Source organism: Bombina bombina, chromosome 12 (assembly GCF_027579735.1).
Source record: "Bombina bombina isolate aBomBom1 chromosome 12, aBomBom1.pri, whole genome shotgun sequence".
In the NCBI taxonomy this organism is placed as follows: Eukaryota; Metazoa; Chordata; class Amphibia; order Anura; family Bombinatoridae; genus Bombina; species Bombina bombina.
In genome coordinates, this window is record NC_069510.1 from 158,015,976 (window position 1) to 158,038,602 (window position 22,627).

The 22,627-nt window shown below is 39.6% G+C and overlaps 1 protein-coding gene across 1 annotated transcript in view; it reads right to left on the bottom strand.

Annotated features, from left to right (window-relative positions):
• LOC128642715 (keratin, type I cytoskeletal 18-like) overlaps positions 1-22,627 on the bottom strand; it is a 138,532-nt gene that overhangs the window by 42,854 nt on the left and 73,051 nt on the right. The window contains exons 4-6 of the mRNA XM_053695492.1: positions 20,035-20,191; positions 15,511-15,675; positions 10,463-10,588 (exon numbers count right to left, since the gene is read on the bottom strand). Of these exons, the coding sequence (XP_053551467.1) occupies positions 10,463-10,588; positions 15,511-15,675; positions 20,035-20,191 (448 nt within the window). The remainder of the gene's footprint in view (positions 1-10,462; positions 10,589-15,510; positions 15,676-20,034; positions 20,192-22,627) is intronic.

A 22,627-nucleotide genomic window follows, 5' to 3' on the forward strand; every position in this document is an offset into this window, starting at 1 on the left:
CCAGTTCTGGATCTGAAAATTCTGAATCGTTATTCAAGAGTACAAACTCTCAAGATGGTGACTATAAGGACTATTCTGCCTTTTGTTCAGCAAGGACATTATATGTCCACAATAGACTTGCAGGATGCATACCTTCATATTCCGATTAATCCAGAACATTATCAGTTCCTGAGATTCTCTTTTCTAGACAAGCATTACCAATTTGTTGCTCTTCCATTTGGCCTAGCAACAGCTCCAAGAATCTTTTCAAAGATTCTAGGTGCCCTACTCTCTGTAATCAGAGAACAGGGTATTGTGGCGTTTCCTTATTTGGATGATATCTTGGTACTAGCTCAGTCTTTACGTTCTGCAGAATCTCACATGAATCAACTAGTGTTGTTTCTTCGGAAACATGGTTGGAGGATCAATTTACCAAAAAGTTTCTTGATTCCTCAGACAAGGGTCACCTTTTAAGGCTTCCAGATAGAGACAGAGTCATTGACTCTGAATCTAACAGACAAGAGACGTTTAAAATTGGTTGCAGCCTGCTGGCACCTTCAGGGGGGTAGTTATCAAGCCGTCTACTTTTCTGGCTTCGCCGGCCCAATACGCCCGCCTAAGCTCGCCTCACATTGCCGCCGCGGACCTGAAAAAATACGCCTAAGTTATCAAATAAAGCTGTCAAAAAGCCGCAGGGCGATGAGCAGCGGACTGTGACAGTTATCACTCATCCGATCTCGCTGCCCTTCGGCTTTTTCCCAGCTTTATTGCTAGCCTGTCACTAAGCACTCACACTAAACTACACTGTTCTACCCCCTATACCGGCGCCCCCGGAGCCTCCCGCAACTCAATAAAGTTACTAACCCCTAAACCGCCGCTCCTAGACCCTGCCGCAACTCTTATAAATGTATTAACCCCTAAACCGCCGATCCTAGACCCTGCCGCAACTCTTATAAATGTATTAACCCCTAAACCGCCGCTCCCGGACACCGCTGACACCTACAGTATACCTAGTAACCCCTATCCTGCCCCCCCTACACAGTCGCCCTCTATTATAAAATTATTAACCCCTATCCTGCTGATCCCGCACCTCTCCGCAACTAAATAAATAGTTTAACCCCTAAACCGCCGCTCCCTGAACCCGCCGCAACCTATATTAAACCTATTAACCCCTATCCTGCCCCCCTACACCGTCGCCACCTATAATAAATTTATTAACCCCTAATCTGCCCCCCACTACACCGCCGCCACTGTAATAAAATTATTAACCCCTAAACCTAAGTCTAACCCTAATGCCCCCCTAACTTAAATATTAATTAAATAAATCTAAATAAAATTACTATTATTAACTAAATGAATCCTATTTAAAACTAAATACTTACCTTTAAAATAAACCCTAATATAGCTACAATATAAATAATAATTATATTCTAGCTATCTTAGGATTTATTTTTATTTTACAGGTACCTTTCAATTTATTTTAACCAGGTACAATAGCTATTAAATAGTTATTAACTATTTAATAGCTTACCTAGCTAAAATAAAAAGAGAAATGTACCTGTTAAATAAATCCTAACCCAAGTTACAATTACACCTAACACTACACTATACTTTAATAAATTATTCCTATTTAAAAATAAATACTTACCTGTAAAATAAACCCGAAGATAGCTACAATATAATTAATAATTATATTGTAGCTATCTTAGGATTTATATTTATTTTACAGGTAACTTTGTATTTATTTTAGCTAGTTAGAATAGTTATTAAATAGTTATTAACTATTTAATAACTACCTAGCTAAAAGAAATACAAAATTACCTGTAAAATAAATCCTAACTTAAGTTACAATTAAACCTAATACTACACTATCATGAAATTAATTAAATAAACTACCTACAAATAACTACATTTAAATACAATTACATAAACTAACTAAAGTACAAAAAATAAAAAAAGCTAAGTTACAAAAAATAAAAAAATAAGTTACAAACATGTTAAAAATATTACAACAATTTTAAGCTACTTACACCTAATCTAAGCCCCCTAATAAAATAACAAACCCCCCAAAATAAAAAAATGCCCTACCCTATTCTAAATTAAATAAATTTCAAAGCTCTTTTACCTTACCAGCCCTTAAAAGGGCCATTTGTGGGGGCATGCCCCAAAGAAAACAGCTCTTTTGCCTGTAAAAGAAAAATACAACCCCCCCCCCCAACATTAAAACCCACCACCCACATACCCCTAATCTAACCCAAACCCCCCTTACAAAAACATAACACTAATCCCCTGAAGATCATCCTACCTTTAGTTGTCTTCACTCAGCCGAGCCACCGATGGAACTGAAGAGGACATCCGGAGCGGAAGAAGTTAATCCTCCAAGCGGCGCTGAAGAAATCTTCCATCCGATGAAGTCATCATCCAGGCGGCGCTGAAGAAAAGTCTTCGATCCGGCCGATGTCATCTTCAAAGAGGCGCTGAAGAGGTCTTCTATCCGGGCGAAGTCATCTTCCAAGCCGGGTCTTGAATCTTCCTTCCGCCGACGCGGAACCACCTTCTTCACCGACGGACTACGACGAATGACGGCTCCTTTAAGGGACGTCATCCAAGATGGCGTCCCCTCAATTCCGATTGGCTGATAGGATTCTATCAGCCAATCGGAATTAAGGTAGGAAAAATCTGATTGGCTGATGGAATCAGCCAATCAGATTGAGCTCGCATTCTATTGGCTGTTCCGATCAGCCAATAGAATGCGAGCTCAATCTGATTGGCTGATTGGATCAGCCAATCGGATTGAACTTGAATCTGATTGGCTGATTCCATCAGCCAATCAGAATTTTCCTACCTTAATTCCGATTGGCTGATAGAATCCTATCAGCCAATCGGAATTGAGGGGACGCCATCTTGGATGACGTCCCTTAAAGGAGCCGTCATTCGTCGTAGTCCGTCGGTGAAGAAGGTGGTTCCGCGTCGGCGGAAGGAAGATTCAAGACCCGGCTTGGAAGATGACTTCGCCCGGATAGAAGACCTCTTCAGCGCCTCTTTGAAGATGACATCGGCCGGATCGAAGACTTTTCTTCAGCGCCGCCTGGATGATGACTTCATCGGATGGAAGATTTCTTCAGCGCCGCTTGGAGGATTAACTTCTTCCGCTCCTGATGTCCTCTTCAGTTCCATCGGTGGCTCGGCTGAGTGAAGACAACTAAAGGTAGGATGATCTTCAGGGGATTAGTGTTAGGTTTTTGTAAGGGGGGTTTGGGTTAGATTAGGGGTATGTGGGTGGTGGGTTTTAATGTTGGGGGGGGTTGTATTTTTCTTTTACAGGCAAAAGAGCTGTTTTCTTTGGGGCATGCCCCCACAAATGGCCCTTTTAAGGGCTGGTAAGGTAAAAGAGCTTTGAAATTTATTTAATTTAGAATAGGGTAGGGCATTTTTTTATTTTGGGGGGGATTTGTTATTTTATTAGGGGGCTTAGATTAGGTGTAAGTAGCTTAAAATTTGTTTGTAACTTATTTTTTTATTTTTTGTAACTTAGCTTTTTTGATTTTTTGTACTTTAGTTAGTTTATGTAATTGTATTTAAAGGGACAGTCTACACCAGAATTTTTATTGTTTTAAAAGATAGATAATCCCTTTATTACCCATTTCCCAGTTTTGCATAACCAACACAGTTATAATAATATACTTTTAACCTCTGTGATTATCTTGTATCTAAGCCTCTGCAAACTGCCCCTTTTTTCAGTTATTTTGACAGACTTGCAGTCTAGCCAATCAGTGCCTGCTCCCAGATAACTTCACGTGCACGAGCACAGTGTTATCTATATGAAATACGTGAACTAACACCCTCTAGTGGTGAAAAACTGTTAAAATGCAATCTGAAAGAGGTGGGCTTCAAGGTCTAAGAAATTAGCATATGAACCTCCTAGGTTAAGCTTTCAACTAAGAATACCAAGAGAACAAAGCAAAATTGGTGATAAAAGTAAATTGGAAAATTGTTTAAAATTACATGCTCTATCTAAATCATGAAAGTTTATTTTGGCCTAGACTGTCCCTTTAATTGTAGTTATTTGTAGGTAGTTTATTTAATTAATTTAATGATAGTGTAGTATTAGGTTTAATTGTAACTTAGGTTAGGATTTATTTTACAGGTAATTTTGTATTTCTTTTAGCTAGGTAGTTATTAAATAGTTAATAACTATTTAATAACTATTCTAACTAGCTAAAATAAATACAAAGTTACCTGTAAAATAAATATAAATCCTAAGATAGCTATAATATAATTATTAATTATATTGTAGCTATCTTCGGGTTTATTTTACAGGTAAGTATTTATTTTTAAATAGGAATAATTTATTAAAGTATAGTGTAGTGTTAGGTGTAATTGTAACTTAGGTTAGGATTTATTTCACAGGTACATTTCTCTTTATTTTAGCTAGGTAAGCTATTAAATAAATAGTTAATAACTATTTAATAGCTATTGTACCTAGTTAAAATAAATTGAAAGTTACCTGTAAAATAAATATAAATCCTAAGATAGCTATAATATAATTCTTATTTATATTGTAGCTATATTAGGGTTTATTTTAAAGGTAAGTATTTAGTTTTAAATAGGATTCATTTAGTTAATAAGAGTTAATTTATTTAGATTTATTTAATTAATATTTAAGTTAGGGGGGCATTAGGGTTATGGTTAGACTTAGGTTTAGGGGTTAATAATTTTATTACAGTGGCGGCGGCGGCGTAGTGGGGGGCAGGATAGGGGTTAATAAATTTATTATAGGTGGCGACGGTGTAGGGGGTGCAGGATAGGGGTTAATACATTTAATATAGGTTGCGGCGGGTTCAGGGAGCGGCGGTTTAGGGGTTAATATGTATAGAGTAGCTTGCGGTGGGCTCCAGGAGCGGCGATTTAGGGGGTAATAACTTTATTTAGTTGCGGCGGTGTAGGGGGGACAGATTAGTGGTGTTTAGACTCAGGGTACATGTTAGGGTGTTAGGTTTAGACAGCTCCCATAGAAATCAATGGGATGTCTGTCAGCAGCGAACTTGTACTTTCGCTATGGTCAGACTCCCATTGATTCCTATGGGATCCGCCGCCTCCAGGGGTGGCGGATTGAAAACCAGGTACGCTGGGCCGTAAAAGTGCCGAGCGTACCTGCTAGTTTTTTGATAACTAGCAAAAGTAGTGAGAATGTGCCGCACTTGTGTGCGGAACATCTGGAGTGACGTAAGAATCGATCTGTGTCGGACTGAGTCCGGCGGATCGATGCTTACGTCACAAAATTCTACTTTTGCCGGTCTCGAGCCTTTGATAACTAAGGCGTATCAGCCTCGCCACAAATACGATGCAGAATTCCAGTGTATTCGAGGTTGACGGCTTGATAACTAGGCCCCTCAGTCTCAGTCATTCCCTTCAGTGGCTATGTGCATGGAAGTTTTAGGTCTCATGACCACAGCATCGGACACGATCCCCTTTGCTCGTTTTCACATGAGACCTTTACAGCTTTGTATGCTGAACCAATGGTGCAGGGATTATACAAAGATATCACAATTAATATCCTTAAATCCCAATGTACGACACTCTCTGACATGGTGGATAGATCACCATCGTTTAGTTCAAGGGGCTTCTTTTGTTCGACCAATCTGGACTGTGATAACTACAGATGCAAGTCTTTCAGGTTGGGGAGCTGTTTGGGGATCTCTGACAGCACAAGGGGTTTGGAAATCTCAAGAGGCGAGATTACCAATAAATATTTTAGAACTCCGTGCAATTTTCAGGGCTCTTCAGTTTTGGCCTCTGGTAAAGAGAGAACCGTTCATTTGTTTTCAGACAGACAATATCACAACAGTGGCTTATGTCAATCATCAGGGTGGGACTCACAGTCCCCAAGCCATGAAAGAAGTATCTCGGATACTTGCTTGGGCGGAATCCAGCTCCTGTCTAATCTCTGCGGTGCATATCCCAGGTGTTAACAATTGGGAGGCGGATTATCTCAGCCGTTAGACTTTACATCCAGGGGAGTGGTCTTTCCATTCAGATGTGTTTTCTCAGATTGTTCAGATGTGGGGTCTTCCAGAGATAGATTTCATGGCCTCTCATCTAAACAAGAAACTTCCCAGATACCTGTCCAGGTCCAGGGATGTTCAGGCGGAAGCAGTGGATGCGCTGACACTTCCTTGGTGTTATCAACCTGCTTATATCTTCCCGCCTCTAGTTTTCCTTCCAAGAGTGATCTCCAAAATCATCATGGAACAATCGTTTGTGTTGCTGGTGGCTCCAGCATGGCCATACAGGTTTTGGTATGCGGATCTGGTTCTGATGTCCAGTTACCAGCCTTGGCCACTTCCGTTAAGGCCGGACGTACTGTCTCAAGGTCCATTTTCCATCAGGATCTTAAATCATTAAATTTGAAGGTAAGGAAATTGAACGCTTAGTACTAAGTCATAGAGGTTTCTCTGACTGAGAAAGGCCGAAACGCGTTGGCTATTCATGGTAAGCCTCATTTCATTTGTTTTTATGACATTATTAGCAATCTTGCACTATTTTTTGTTTTTTGTATTCCACAGGTTAACACTGGGAATTTCTTTGTTCTATTTTTGATTCACTATAACCTTTTGGATCACAGTATCACTTGTAGGCTCAAGGACTCCTCCTATAACCAAGGAGTATTACATTATAGGATATTATTTTTTCTCTATTTTTATTTTTAAATTTTACTATTTTTTCATATAGGATTATTTTTTCACTATTCACACAATTGACACATTTTTTATTTCTGTGAATTGATTTTTATTTTTTATATATTTTCTTCACCGGAACAGAGGATTTTAATATTCTTATTTTTTCACAATTGGATTTAGTTACTTCATTGAGACTTTGTTTATTTGCCACAGGAGATTTTTTTCACACATGTGTGGACACAAACTTATTCTATAAACATCCTGGAGAGAGGTTATTCTATCACCTCTGTACCTAATAGCTGTATATTTTCTACAATTCTGACTGATTCTATATTTATTTGTGTTTTGATATATGATTTTATCCTGTTTGTATATGATTTTATTAATACATGGATCCATGAATGTTTTTTATGCGAGAGATTTTTAAACCGGTCAATCAATTACTTTTATGTTATTTTGCTATAACTATAAAGTGTAATAAATTATTTAAGATATTTATGTATCATATTTGTGCACCTTTAGCATTTTAACCAATAATTCAAGGTATTCATTTATCATATTTGCGGACCCAAACACTGCATATACTACCATATTTCAGACTCCATGTCCACAAGACATACTGATAGTTAATCCTTTGCCCACTTGGAGGCGCTTCTTAGAACCCACAACCCACATAGATCTTACTCTCGAGTTATACTAGGTATCTTGACCCTAAGGAGCTATAAGTATTCTCTTTTTTTGAGTAGGGCGCTGTGAGAAATCCATCTTGAAGCTACTAAAGATTTCAGGAAGACTTCTAGTCTATTTGTTTTATTTTCTGGTCCTAGGAAAGGTCAGAAGGCTTCTGCTATTTCCTTGGCTTCTTGGTTGAAACTTTTGATTCATCAAGCTTATTTGGAGTCGGGTCAGGCCCCGCCTCAGAGAATTACAGCTCATTCTACTAGATCAGTCTCCACTTCGTGGGCCTTTAAGAATGAAGCTTCAGTTGATCAGATTTGCAAAGCAGCAACTTGGTCTTCTTTGCATACATTTACTAAATTCTAGCATTTTGATGTATTTGCTTCTTCGGAAGCAGTTTTTGGTAGAAAAGTTCTTCAGGCAGCTGTTTCAGTTTGATTCTTCTGCTTTTGATTTAAGTTTTTTTCTTTCATTCATGAGAATAAACTTATTTTTTTGGGTTGTGGATTAATTTTTTTCAGCAAAATGGCTGTTTTTATTTTGTCCCTCCCTTTCTAGTGACTCTTGCGTGGAGTTCCACATCTTGGGTATTGCTATCCCATACATCACTAGCTCATGGACTCTTGCCAATTACTTGAAAGAAAACATAATTTATGTAAGAACTTACCTGATAAATTCATTTCTTTCATATTGGCAAGAGTCCTTGAGACCCATCCTTTTTATGGTGGTTATGATTTTTTTGTATAAAGCACAATTATTTCCAAATTCCTTTGTTGATGCTTTTTACTCCTTTCTTTATCACCCCACTTCTTGGCTATTCATTAAACTGAATTGTGGGTGTGGTGAGGGGTGTATTTATAGGCATTTTGAGGTTTGGGAAACTTTGCCCCTCCTGGTAGGATTGTATATCCCATACGTCACTAGCTCATGGACTCTTGCCAATAAGAAAGAAATTAATTTATCAGGTAAGTTCTTACATAAATTATGTTTTTTTTTTAGCCAGCTCTCCCCATTGATATCTATGGGGAAATCGTGTACAAGCACGTAAAACCAGCTCAAAGCAGCGCTGGTTTTTGTGTGCGGTATGGAGCTCAACGCAACCATATTGCCCGCTAACGCAGGTTTTTGGAAAACCTGTAATAGCATCGCTATTAAAAAAGGTGAGCGGTGGAAATAACTTGCAAGTTATTACATAGCCGCTCATAACGCAAATCTCGTAATCTGGCCGATTTATTTAAAAATAAGCAAGACTATACATTGTTACAAAAACATTCTCAAGATGGGCTATATAAATGGATCATCTACAAAACATTTATGCAAGGAAAATTCTAGTGCACAATGTCCCTTTAATACCTATTAACATGGGAAGGAAAATACAGTTTACTAGTCCCCTCAATAGTAAAGGGACAGAATACTGAAAAGGGTTTCTGTTCCATCTAACAGATCATTTTACATTGTATTGCATTTTTATAATGGATGTGGTAGTTGTGCACAAACCTGCAGTTCCTGTTAGTTTATGGGAATAAACAGTGCAAAAGGAAAATGTGCTATTGTGGTACCGCATATTATTACTGCACTATGGGAACTAGATGAAACCATCTGATAAGCCAATGACAAGAGGCATATGCATGTAGCCACCAATCACCACCGACCTCCCAGTAGTGCATTGCTGCTCCTGAGCCTACCTAGGTAGTTTTTATGATACCCAGGAAAAAAAAATACAGGACTAAGAATATGTGCCATCTTTTTGTGGCCATAGGATATAGAACTTAAAATATGTGCTTGGGAGAGGCCACAACTGAAAGAATCATCTGGAGTGGACAACAGCAGGTTAGAGTGTGTACCCTGCAATTTTACCAAAACCTGGCCCTGTGCCACTGGACATTTCTACGAAACATATTTTTTCTTGTGTATCAGCCATAAATTTATATATGGCCCTTAAGGCTTATAAAATATTGATCTGCGGCCCCCGTGTGTTGGCCATCATTTAAGCTCTAGGCAATAGAAGTGTATTCATAGGTTTAGAAATTTAATACCAAATAAAGTATAGGCTTGAGTCACACACGTGTTTCACAGCATTGTCTAACAATATGTTGTTTCTACACTGTTCACATGTTCCAGTCATGTTATGGTCATGGGCTAGAATTTACAAGCCTGTCAGTGGTGCAGTTATGTATGTACGTATACACTGATGTCACATCTGCACAGACGCATTTCACATCTAGGAACTCATGGTCTACATGCACACAAGGATGCACTTCCTCCCCACGTGTAGTGCTGTATGCATGTCCATTGGTTGTTGGCTAGAACTTACAAGCCTGTCAGTGGTGCAGGTTTATATGTACATATACACTGATGTCACATCTGCACAGACGCATTTCACATCTAGGAACTCATGGTCTACATGCACACAAGGATGCACTTCCTCCCCACGTGTAGTGCTGTATGCATGTCCATTGGTTGTTGGCTAGAACTTACAAGCCTGTCAGTGGTGCAGGATTATATGTACGTATACACTGATGTCACATCTGCACAGACGCATTTCACATCTAGGAACTCATGGTCTACATGCACACAAGGATGCACTTCCTCCCCACGTATAGTGCTGTATGCATGTCCATTGGTTGTTGGCTAGAACTTACAAGCCTGTCAGTGGTGCAGGTTTATATGTACGTATACACTGATGTCACATCTGCACAGACGCGTTTCACATCTAGGAACTCATGGTCTACATGCACACAAGGACGCACTTCCTCCCCACGTGTAGTGCTGTATGCATGTCCATTGGTTGTTGGCTAGAACTTACAAGCCTGTCAGTGGTGCAGTTATGTATGTACGTATACACTGATGTCACATCTGCACAGACGCGTTTCACATCTAGGAACTCATGGTCTACATGCACACAAGGACGCACTTCCTCCCCACGTGTAGTGCTGTATGCATGTCCATTGGTTGTTGGCTAGAACTTACAAGCCTGTCAGTGGTGCAGGTTTATATGTACGTATACACTGATGTCACATCTGCACAGACGCGTTTCACATCTAGGAACTCATGGTCTACATGCACACAAGGACGCACTTTCTCCCCACGTGTAGTGCTGTATGCTTATGCATGTCCGTCCTTACCTGGTTGTTCAATGTCTCTAGCGACAGCTGTAGCTCTTGCAGGAGGCTCTTTTTGTCCCTCAGTTCATCCTGCGCAGACTTTACTGCTCGGTCCTCTTGCTCCACTTGCACACTCAGAGCTTCAGACTAGAAGACAAGTGGTACAAACCTATTAACACCCTTATTGCTAGATAAATCATTTCTGGCCCTGACTGGTTTATATCTTTAAGGAGAAGCTTATACCAATACATACAATAGAATTGCATAATAAAAGTACAATGCAATAACAGTCTGAATGACAAACAATTTCCTTTCATTTCTTGTCTGCTGTATCATGTGACAGCCATAAGCCAATCAGACTCATTTATGTATATGAGCTGTAAACTCTGCCACATTCAAAAGAGTGTGTGTGTGTTTGTGCGTGTGCGTGCGTGTGTGAGTGTGCATGTGTAAATGAGTTGATATTTATTGTGAATTTGGATTGTAATCAGCTAACACTGGCTGATATTAAGTACTGGTGCCATTTTTTGTAAGAAATGAAATAAAAAATGAAAACAAAAATAATAATTTAAAGGGATAAGAAAGCCAACATTAAAAAAAGGAACAGTGAAGTCATAATTAGACACTCATGGTTTAGAAAAAAAACATACAATTTTAAACATCTCTTGTTATCCATTGCTGACAGGTTTATCTAGGTAAGCTCAGGAGCAGCAAAGAACCTAGGTTCTAGTTGCTGATTGGTGGCTGCATATCTATACTGATTGTCATTGGCTCATCCATGTGTTCAGTTAGAAACCAGTAGTGCATTGCTGCTCCTTCAACAAATGATACCAAGAGAATGAAGCAAACTAGATAATAGAAGTAAATTAGATAGTTGATTCTATATAAATCATGAAGGAACAATGTTGGGTTTCATGTCCCTTTAAACTTGCATGATTCAGATAGAGCTCGTAATTCACTTCTGTTTGTAAATGTACTTTATCAATTGTAAAAGAATACGCACATATCCTACACTAGTGGGAGCTAGCTGGTGATTGGTGCCTGCACACATTGTCTCTTGTGATTGGCTGACTAGATGTGTTCAGCTAGCTGCCAGTAGTGCAATGCTGCTCCTTTAGCAAAGGATAACAAGAGAATGAGACAGATGTAATAATAGAAGTAAATTGTATGTTCTATCTGAATCCTGGTAGTGAGAAAGATGAGGCGCTGGAGAATTGACCCTGCTAGACTAATGTATTCCCCTCTAAGAAAACAGTGGTTGATATGTAGTGAATGTAGTCCAGCGCTAGATTAGCACGGGTAGAGTATTTAGTTAAATTCTATAATTTGAATATATTGTATTTTGTGATTGGATAAATGTTTAATGTATGTACTGCAATGTTGTTATTATATATTTATTGTAGGTAATCCTAAGTATTTATCAACATTTAGTTAATAAAAAGATATAAACAGGTATATACAACTGATATATATAAACTTGTTGTCTAATGTGAGCTTCTTATCTATGTATAAAAACTAATAAAACATTTGTATAATTAGACAGAAATTTAATAACTTGTTAAAAGCATACATAAAATAAAAAGAGACGTCTCCCTTATAACATCGATTTCATCAGAGAAAACAATTGAATAACTGTAGTATATATTTCCGCTATTTGATAATCAGGTACCTGTTATATAGTGTAACAAATGATAATGTCCAGAAATTGGATTAAAAAAAATTTAAAGATCCAAATGAGATGACCTCCCCGCTATTGTGGCGGGTGTGTGTTACCGGTCCGTTAGTGAGAGACTGGTATTTAAAAATATGTCATGTGACTTTTCTTACGTCACACTTGTGATCGTAGCGGTTTCAATATAGTTGTAATGTAACCAGTGATCCTTGATATTCTGTCAAGCGCTTATTATGTTGCAATTTTTTTAACTTTAATCGGTATGTGTATCAGAAGGTGTATTCCCCTATAACAAGAGAATGAGACAGATGTAATAATAGAAGTAAATTGTATGTTCTATCTGAATCCTGAACAAATGGGTTTCATGTTCCTTTAAAAAGAATGAAGCTGGTGATCGCATTGACATTAATAGGGGTTCATCTGCAGCTGATAATGATCTAACCCTGTACTCCCAGTTTGTATTTTAAACCAATGTTACGTTGTGCTAAAAAAACACAATTCCTCCATCATCTTCATCTTTTTGTGGCCAGGGCTCATTGCTCCTCGGTGACAACTAACCCTCACCAGAGAATTCATGATCAGTTCTAGAATATTAGCAAAAGCCTGATTGGTTAGGAAGATTGCACGGAGCCCCTCGGTGACAACTAACCCTCACCGGAGAATTCATGATCAGTTCTAGAATATTAGCAAAAGCCTGATTGGTTAGGAAGATTGCACGGAGCCCCTCGGTGACAACTAACCCTCACCGGAGAATTCATGATCAGTTCTAGAATATTAGCAAAAGCCCGATTGGTTAGGAAGATTGCACGGAGCCCCTCTGTGACAACTAACCCTCACCGGAGAATTCATGATCAGTTCTAGAATATTAGCAAAAGCCTGATTGGTTAGGAAGATTTCACGGAGCCCCTCGGTGACAACTAACCCTCACCGGAGAGTTCATGATCAGTTCTAAAATATTAGCAAAAGCCTGATTGCACAGAACAGATAAAACAAAAGCCTGATTGCACAGAACAGATAGAACAAAAGCCTGATTGCACAGAACAGATAGAACAAAAGCCTGATTGCACGGAACAGATAGAACAAAAGCCTGATTGCACAGAACAGATAGAACAAAAGCCTGATTGCACAGAACAGATAGAACAAAAGCCTGATTGCACAGAACAGATAAAACAAAAGCCTGATTGCACAGAACAGATAGAACAAAAGCCTGATTGCACAGAACAGATAGAACAAAAGCCTGATTGCACGGAACAGATAGAACAAAAGCCTGATTGCACAGAACAGATAGAACAAAAGCCTGATTGCACAGAACAGATAGAACAAAAGCCTGATTGCACAGAACAGATAGAACAAAAGCCTGATTGCACAGAACAGATAGAACAAAAGCCTGATTGCACAGAACAGATAGAACAAAAGCCTGATTGCACAGAACAGATAGAACAAAAGCCGGATTGGCTAAGAAGATTGCACGGAACAGATAGAACAAAAGCCGGATTGGCTAAGAAGATTGCACGGAACAGATAGAACAAAAGCCCTCCCTTTCCCTGTCTGAATGTCACAAAGACTATTATGATCTTAAAGGGACATGAAACCCAAACTTTTTTTCTTTCATGATTTTTTTTTCCATTTCATGCAATTTTCAGAAATTTTCCAATTTACTTCTATCAAATTGACTTTGTTCTCATGTTACTCTTTGTTGAAGAGAATACCTAGGTAGGTAGCGTGCACGTGGCTGGAGCACTATATGGCAGCAGTTTGCACAATGTCTCCAATTGTTAAAAACATTATTAAATACCATATAGTGCTCAAGACACGTGCACACTCCTGAGCTTACCTACCTGCTTTTCAACAAAGAGTGCGAAGAAAACTTGAGAATTGAAATAAAAAAAAAAAACTTTGTTTTATCTGAATTCTGAAATATTTTTTTTTATTTTATGTCCCATCAACCTTTGTTTCGCTAAACTAATATTTATTGAGTTTGTAATCAAACACACAGAGCGGCCGAATTACTATAGTGCGAGCGGACATGATCCGATATAGCAAACCGTACGCTCTCAGCATTTAGCATTGCACCAGCAGCTCTTGTGAACTGCTGTAGATTCACCAGCAGGGGGTGTCAATCAACCCGATCGTATTGGGTTGGGTTGGGTTGAATTGCGGCAATGTCTCAGAGCAGGCGGACAGGTTATGGAGCAGTCTTTAGACCGCTGCTTTATAACTTGCGTTTGCCCCCGAATGTGGGAATTTAAACTCACCCAATATCTGAACCTAAAAAAAATAAAATCACAAGTTCAAAGGGCTAGGTTAGGAGTAGTGAGCGTGAACAATATCTGGTTATTTGTGCAAGTTCAATTACGCTTGTAATAAAAGTAAATGTGAACGGGTGAGCGCAATCGCGTTTTGTGCTAGAATGATTACTGCAACATCAGAGCTCTAGTTAAATGTTACTCTTCAATAAAATAAATCAAAAATACATTTCACAGTACAGTTACTTCAGACTTGTCAGAAACAGCAGTTATGATAACAGCCGGAATTCAACCCCATCGAGTTGATTGACACCTCCCTGATGGATACACACAGACACACATACATACATGCCTATTTATCTTGCAGACCTGATCCGACAGTGCAAGACCTCGCTGAATGCGGAGAGCAATACGTTTAACATTGCACCAGCAGCTCACAAGAGCGGCTTGTGCAACGCTGCCCCCTGCAGACTCTCGGCCAACCGGCCGCCAGCAGGGAGGTGTCAATCAACCCGATCGGGTTGAATTCCGGCGATTCCTGTCCACCTCATCAGAGCTTGATAAATGGGCAATATATATATATTCTGTAAAAATGGGAGTGCAAAGGATTGTAATCTAGTGATGTTATCATAAAGCTACCATTTTTACACTCCACTTGTAATCTAAGTTTAAATGTTTAATTATATTTGGGCTTAAAAATAACTGGAAAGGTTCAAATAGTGATAAAGAATGAATGAAACTTGAGATAAAATGGATGTGAGTTAAATACATCAGTACTCTAGCCATATGGATTAAACACAGATGTTGAAATGTTTATAGGTACTGTGATTATTTAATATACATAGGAGAAATAAAAATATTGTACTGTACATATATATTATTTATTTTGGCTGCTATTGCTCCAATTATCCTTTGTGAATAGTTTTCTCCTCCCTTGAGGGACTGGAGAATTGTTTGTGTATAGGACAATAGCACAGTGAGTCTCACAATTTACCTAGGAGCAGCCTCTGATTGACCACAACCAATTGACAGCCTGTAAAATGTTTGTTTTCTATGTAGGTATTTCACAATGCAGTGCTTTACCTGCTGATACATGCAGATTACGTTCCTTTCATTTTTAATAATGACATTAACAAAAACTGTCATTTTACCTGGGACTGGAACAAAACATCTGCCTCTTCTTTATTCTTTTTCATTATATCCTCATATTGCGAACGGATTTCAGCCAAAATGGAGTTGAGATCTGGGCCTTGCACAGCGTCTACCTCAACGCTCACTTTTCCCTTGGCTAGCGATTCTCTGAGGACAGCAAGGTCCTGTAAAACAGAGGGTTCATGTGTGAATCTTGTGGTTGGTTTATGGTTACATAGCTTAGAGATGTTATCCCTGGAACTAATAATACCAGCCCCCCCCCCCCGATACACCTTTATATTCTAGACAAGGATTTTGACCCACTCTAAGACCACTCCCTATAGCCTCTGAATGGCATATGATAGACCACTCCCTATAGCCTCTGAATGGCATATGATAGACCACTCCCTATAGTCTCTAAATGGCATAGGATAGACCACTTCCTATAGCCACTGAATGATATATGATAGACCACTCCCTATAGCCTCTGAATGGCATATGATAGACCACTCCCTATAGCCTCTGAATGGCATATGATAGACCACCCCATATAGCCTCTGAATGGCATGATAGACTACTCCCTATAGCCTCTGAATGGCATATGATAGACCACTCCCTATAGCCTCTGAATGGCATATGATAGACCACTCCCTATAGCCTCTGAATAACCTGTGATAGACCACTCCCTATAGCCTCTGAATGACATTATAGACCACTCCCTATAGCCTCTAAATGGCATATGATAGACCACTCCCTATAGCCTCTGAATTACCTATGATAGACCACTTCCTATAGCCTCTGAATGACAGACCACTCCCTATAGCCTCTGAATGGCATATGATAGACCACTCCCTATAGCCTCTGAATGGCATATGATAGACCACTTCCTATAGCCTCTGAATGACATTATAGACCACTCCCTATAGCCTCTGAATGGCATATGATAGACCACTCCCTATAGCCTCTGAATGACAGACCACTCCCTATAGCCTCTGAATGGCATATGATAGACCACTCCCTATAGCCTCTGAATGGCATATGATAGACCACTCCCTATAGCCTCTGAATGACATTATAGACCACTCCCTATAGCCTCTGAATGGCATATGATAGACCACTCCCTATAGCCTCTGAATGACAGACCACTCCCTATAGCCTCTGAATGGCATATGATAGACCACTCCCTATAGCCTCTGAATGGCATATGATAGACCACTTCCTATAGCCTCTGAATGACATTATAGACCACTCCCTATAGCCTCTAAATGGCATATGATAGACCACTCCCTATAGCCTCTGAATGGCATATGATAGACCACTCCCTATAGCCTCTGAATGGCATATGATAGACCACTCCCTATAGCCTCTGAATGGCATATGATAGACCACTCCCTATAGCCTCTGAATGGCATATGATAGACCACTCCCTATAGCCTCTGAATGGCATATGATAGACCACCCCATATAGCCTCTGAATGGCATGATAGACTACTCCCTATAGCCTCTGAATGGCATATGATAGACCACTTCCTATAGCCTCTGAATGGCATATGATAGACCACTCCCTATAGCCTCTGAATAACCTGTGATAGACCACTCCCTATAGCCTCTGAATGACATTATAGACCACTCCCTATAGCCTCTAAATGGCATATGATAGACCACTCCCTATAGCCTCTGAATGGCATATGATAGACCACTCCCTATAGCCTCTGAATGGCATATGATAGACCACTCCCTATAGCCTCTGAATGGCATATGATAGACCACCCCATATAGCCTCTGAATGGCATGATAGACTACTCCCTATAGCCTCTGAATGGCATATGATAGACCACTCCCTATAGCCTCTGAATGGCATATGATAGACCACTCCCTATAGCCTCTGAATAACCTGTGATAGACCACTCCCTATAGCCTCTGAATGACATTATAGACCACTCCCTATAGCCTCTAAATGGCATATGATAGACCACTCCCTATAGCCTCTGAATTACCTATGATAGACCACTTCCTATAGCCTCTGAATGACAGACCACTCCCTATAGCCTCTGAATGGCATATGATAGACCACTCCCTATAGCCTCTGAATGGCATATGATAGACCACTTCCTATAGCCTCTGAATGACATTATAGACCACTCCCTATAGCCTCTGAATGGCATATGATAGACCACTCCCTATAGCCTCTGAATGACAGACCACTCCCTATAGCCTCTGAATGGCATATGATAGACCACTCCCTATAGCCTCTGAATGGCATATGATAGACCACTTCCTATAGCCTCTGAATGACATTATAGACCACTCCCTATAGCCTCTAAATGGCATATGATAGACCACTCCCTATAGCCTCTGAATGGCATATGATAGACCACTCCCTATAGCCTCTGAATGGCATATGATAGACCACTCCCTATAGCCTCTGAATGGCATATGATAGACCACTCCCTATAGCCTCTGAATGGCATATGATAGACCACTCCCTATAGCCTCTGAATGGCATATGATAGACCACCCCATATAGCCTCTGAATGGCATGATAGACTACTCCCTATAGCCTCTGAATGGCATATGATAGACCACTCCCTATAGCCTCTGAATGGCATATGATAGACCACTCCCTATAGCCTCTGAATAACCTGTGATAGACCACTCCCTATAGCCTCTGAATGACATTATAGACCACTCCCTATAGCCTCTAAATGGCATATGATAGACCACTCCCTATAGCCTCTGAATTACCTATGATAGACCACTTCCTATAGCCTCTGAATGACAGACCACTCCCTATAGCCTCTGAATGGCATATGATAGACCACTCCCTATAGCCTCTGAATGGCATATGATAGACCACTTCCTATAGCCTCTGAATGACATTATAGACCACTCCCTATAGCCTCTGAATGGCATATGATAGACCACTCCCTATAGCCTCTGAATGACAGACCACTCCCTATAGCCTCTGAATGGCATATGATAGACCACTCCCTATAGCCTCTGAATGGCATATGATAGACCACTTCCTATAGCCTCTGAATGACATTATAGACCACTCCCTATAGCCTCTAAATGGCATATGATAGACCACTCCCTATAGCCTCTGAATTACCTATGATAGACCACTTCCTATAGCCTCTGAATGACAGACCACTCCCTATAGCCTCTGAATGGCATATGATAGACCACTCCCTATAGCCTCTGAATGGCATATGATAGACCACTTCCTATAGCCTCTGAATGACATAGACCACTCCCTATAGCCTCTGAATGGCATATGATAGACCACTTCCTATAGCCTCTGAATGACAGACCACTCCCTATAGCCTCTGAATGGCATATGATAGACCACTCCCTATAGCCTCTGAATGATAGACTACTCCCTATAGCCTCTGAATGACATAGACCACTCCCTATAGCCTCTGAATGGCATATGATAGACCACTCCCTATAGCCTCTGAATGGCATATGATAGACCACTCCCTATAGCCTCTGAATGGCATATAATAGACCACTCCCTATAGCCTCTGAATGGCATATAATAGATCACTCCCTATAGCCTCTGAATGGCATATAATAGACCACTCCCTATAGCCTCTGAATGACATAGACCACTCCCTATAGCCTCTGAATGACATTATAGACCACTCCCTATAGCCTCTGAATGGCATATGATAGACCACTCCCTATAGCCTCTGAATGACATAGACCACTCCCTATAGCCTCTGAATGGCATATAATAGACCACTCCCTATTGAATTGTGCATATCTCTTCCCCACTCCTGCTGAAAATGGCTGATTTTGGAGAAAGAGAGAAAACGCACATTAGAGAATTTGGCTAAGTATTCTACCTTCTTTTCCTGGGACAAATTCTCGGAGATTTTATTTAGTTAGCAGTTTTGCACAAATTGGGGTTGTGGTATCTAGAGTAACAATTGGACTGTTTGTAAAATGTGCATAATAAGCTGTAAATATTTAACTTCTTACAACATATATATTGGTTCCTATAGGGACCTGTTTGTATTTAATAACTTGTATTGGTTTAGTGGATTTGCCATAGAATTATAAATACATTAAAAAGGGATATGAAACCAATGTTTTTTCTTTCACGACTCAGATAAAGCAGCAATTTTAAGCAACTTGTACTCCTATTATCAATGTAAGCTTGGGAGAGCACCCTGGGTAGCGCTGGCTGATTGGTGGCTACATTTAGGAGTAAAATAGAAAGTTGCTTAAAGTTGCATGCTCTATCTGAATCATAAAAAAAAAACTTGGGTTTCATGTCCCTTCAATAACCACGTGGTGCAATAAAAACTGAACACAACGCAAATCAGAGAACTGTGGGTGGAGAGAAATACATAGCAGAAAGTGAGAGGAAATACTTCAAATAAACTAGTTCTGTACATAAATCTAAGCAATATATTTATAATCATTTTCCCCTTTTCTGTAAACTTTTCGGTATTTTTAGTACTGTAAAGCGAAATGTTCAGATAATCAGGTGTTAGTTTCAAGTGATCTGGGGACGTATTTAATACTAATGTTACCTGTTCATGCTGTTTTTTTAAGGCGAGTAACTCATTCTGCAGAATCTCAACCTCATTACGCAAACCCTCGTTGATAGATTGGTGATTGTTCCTTACGCTCACTAATGAGCCAATATCCCCTTCCACGGACTGACGTATAGCACTCTCAGAGCTCCACCTGCAATAATATCAGTACTTACAATAACATTGCCTAGTAAGTATCACTATCTGTACTAGTGGCTCCGTACACTGATACCTGCACATTGGTATTTACTGCACATGGCCTCTGAATACTCTGCACATTAATACCGTTATGTACATTACTACTTACTGCTCTGCACATGAATTCTCAACATATTAAATCCTAAGATAGGTGAAACGCGTTCTGAAAAACGCATTGCTGTTTTTACATATTTTGATAAACATTTTATATTTCACCTGGACACTACTCTATTATTTGGAGTTAATATGCATATGGACTTTGAACCAATGGCTGTTACTGCAATGAGCTGCTTAACACTAGGGAGTCTCCAGATTGCTGGGTGTTGTGGTGGCAGTGTCAGAGAGATAACTGCCACTATAGAAGTAGAGGTCACAATGGTAGAAGTTGCAGCATCTTGGAGCGGCTGCAATGTCCACTAGGAACATTAATTGGGTGCATGTTTATCTGGTGGATGTTTTATGACCTAGCATATGCTACAAGCCAGCAGCAGCACAAATAAAATACTTTTTTTTTAAAAATAGGTCTGGATTGTCAAAATCTTAGATGCATATTGACTGACTCTAGAATTAACTGACAGACATTGTATAATTGTTATTGTATAAGTCTTTTCTGAGTTTAGCATGGGACCTGCTGGGTACAGCTACAGTAGCAGGGTTACAACTAACCAAGCTATTGTTTTTTCTCTTGTGCCTGCAGCTCTTTTTATAGCTGTTCTCTTATTTTAACCCTTCACAAGTGCTGGCTAGTGACGATCTGCATTTTTACACTGGGTGCCGCCATCTTGGAGTTTAAGTATTCTTGGGCTCTGTGATAGAAGCAGTGATAATATTGTTCTTGACAAGCCATATCACGCACTTCAGTTTAGCACAATAAAGAGCTGGAGCTGTGAATTTGTCTATATTATTCCTTATATTTGTTATGTAACTTATAAACTGTTTAACAACCTGCACAAAAGTAACCTTTCTGCTGCTGCCTAACACTGATCTGACAAAGCTCACTGGTGCTATCACAGGCTGTAACAATACGTGCGTACTAATGTAGCGGCGCCCAGTAGGAAGATACAGAGCTGTACTGACTGGCTTCTGTAAAGGGTTAAAATAACAGCTTTAAAAAGCTGCAGGTACAAGGGGGAAAAAAAAATACCATGGGGTCTGTAGTTATACCCAGCAGTTTAATGTCTCTTTAAAAACTTTTTTGATTCACGTATTTTCGCATTTTGAGACAATAGGGCCGATTTATTAAATGTCGGATGGACAGGATTTGCTGTAGCGGAGATGTCCACCTGACATCACTAAATGCTGACAGCATATGCTGTTGGCATTAAACATTGCACAAGCAGTTGTGGTGAAATGCTTGTGCAATGCCGCCCCCTGCACATTCGCGGCCAATCGGCCGCTAGCAGGGGGTATCAATCATCCCGATCGTATCTGATCAGGATGATTGCTGACCGCCACCTCAGAGGTGGCAGATGAGTCAAGAATCAGCGTTCTTACGATCACTGCTTCTTAACTTACGTTTCCGCCAAGCCTGAAGGTAGGGATGGGCAAATGTGTTTATATTCGAATGTTATTGTAGAAATTCGATTTACATAATGGAATATTCTTAAAAATTCGATTTTCGAATGTTATTTACAGTTTTCGAATATTACATTTATAAAAACACAATTGTAGACTAGAAACACTCTTTCGAATGTCACATTCGAATCGAATATCACATTCGAATTTGAATATTACTACATTTATAAAAGACAGTATTACACTAGAAATTAAAATATAAATATCAGATGCGCCCTCTAAATTTGCTATAAAAGTATTGCCAGTGTTAAAGTAATGTGCACTGCAATTATGCGATGTCTGTGTGATGCTTCAAATAATTGCTCTAATGTGTATCAAGATATTAATTCTATTAAATCACGTAACAATCTATAAAATGTTACATTGATTAGATGTGGATAAATAATATATTCATAATATGACCATCTCATATACTGATATAACAAAGATAGTCCACACTCTAGGAGATATTTCACAGATCTCCAGGCAGCAAACTCATTCCAGATCGATGTTGGCAGTCGTAGGTTCTGTTAAAAAGAAAAAGAGAAGAGGCGCCAAATGGTGTGTATCGTTTGAACTACAGAAGGCCAAGCCCCCAAATGAATCTTACTTACAAGATTTCCAGCACTTGAGAAGTGCCACGTATGCCTTCTGAACTATTTGCAGCCGTCCAGCTAGCTGAATTGAGGCCAATGTTGCTTCAGTGTTAAGCTGTGCAAGACAAAATCACAAAAGTGCCACAATAGTGTGTATCAGTGAGAACACTAACAAATGCGCAAATAATGAAATGTACTCACGAGATGTAGGGCACTTGAGAAGTGCCACAAAGACCTCCTGG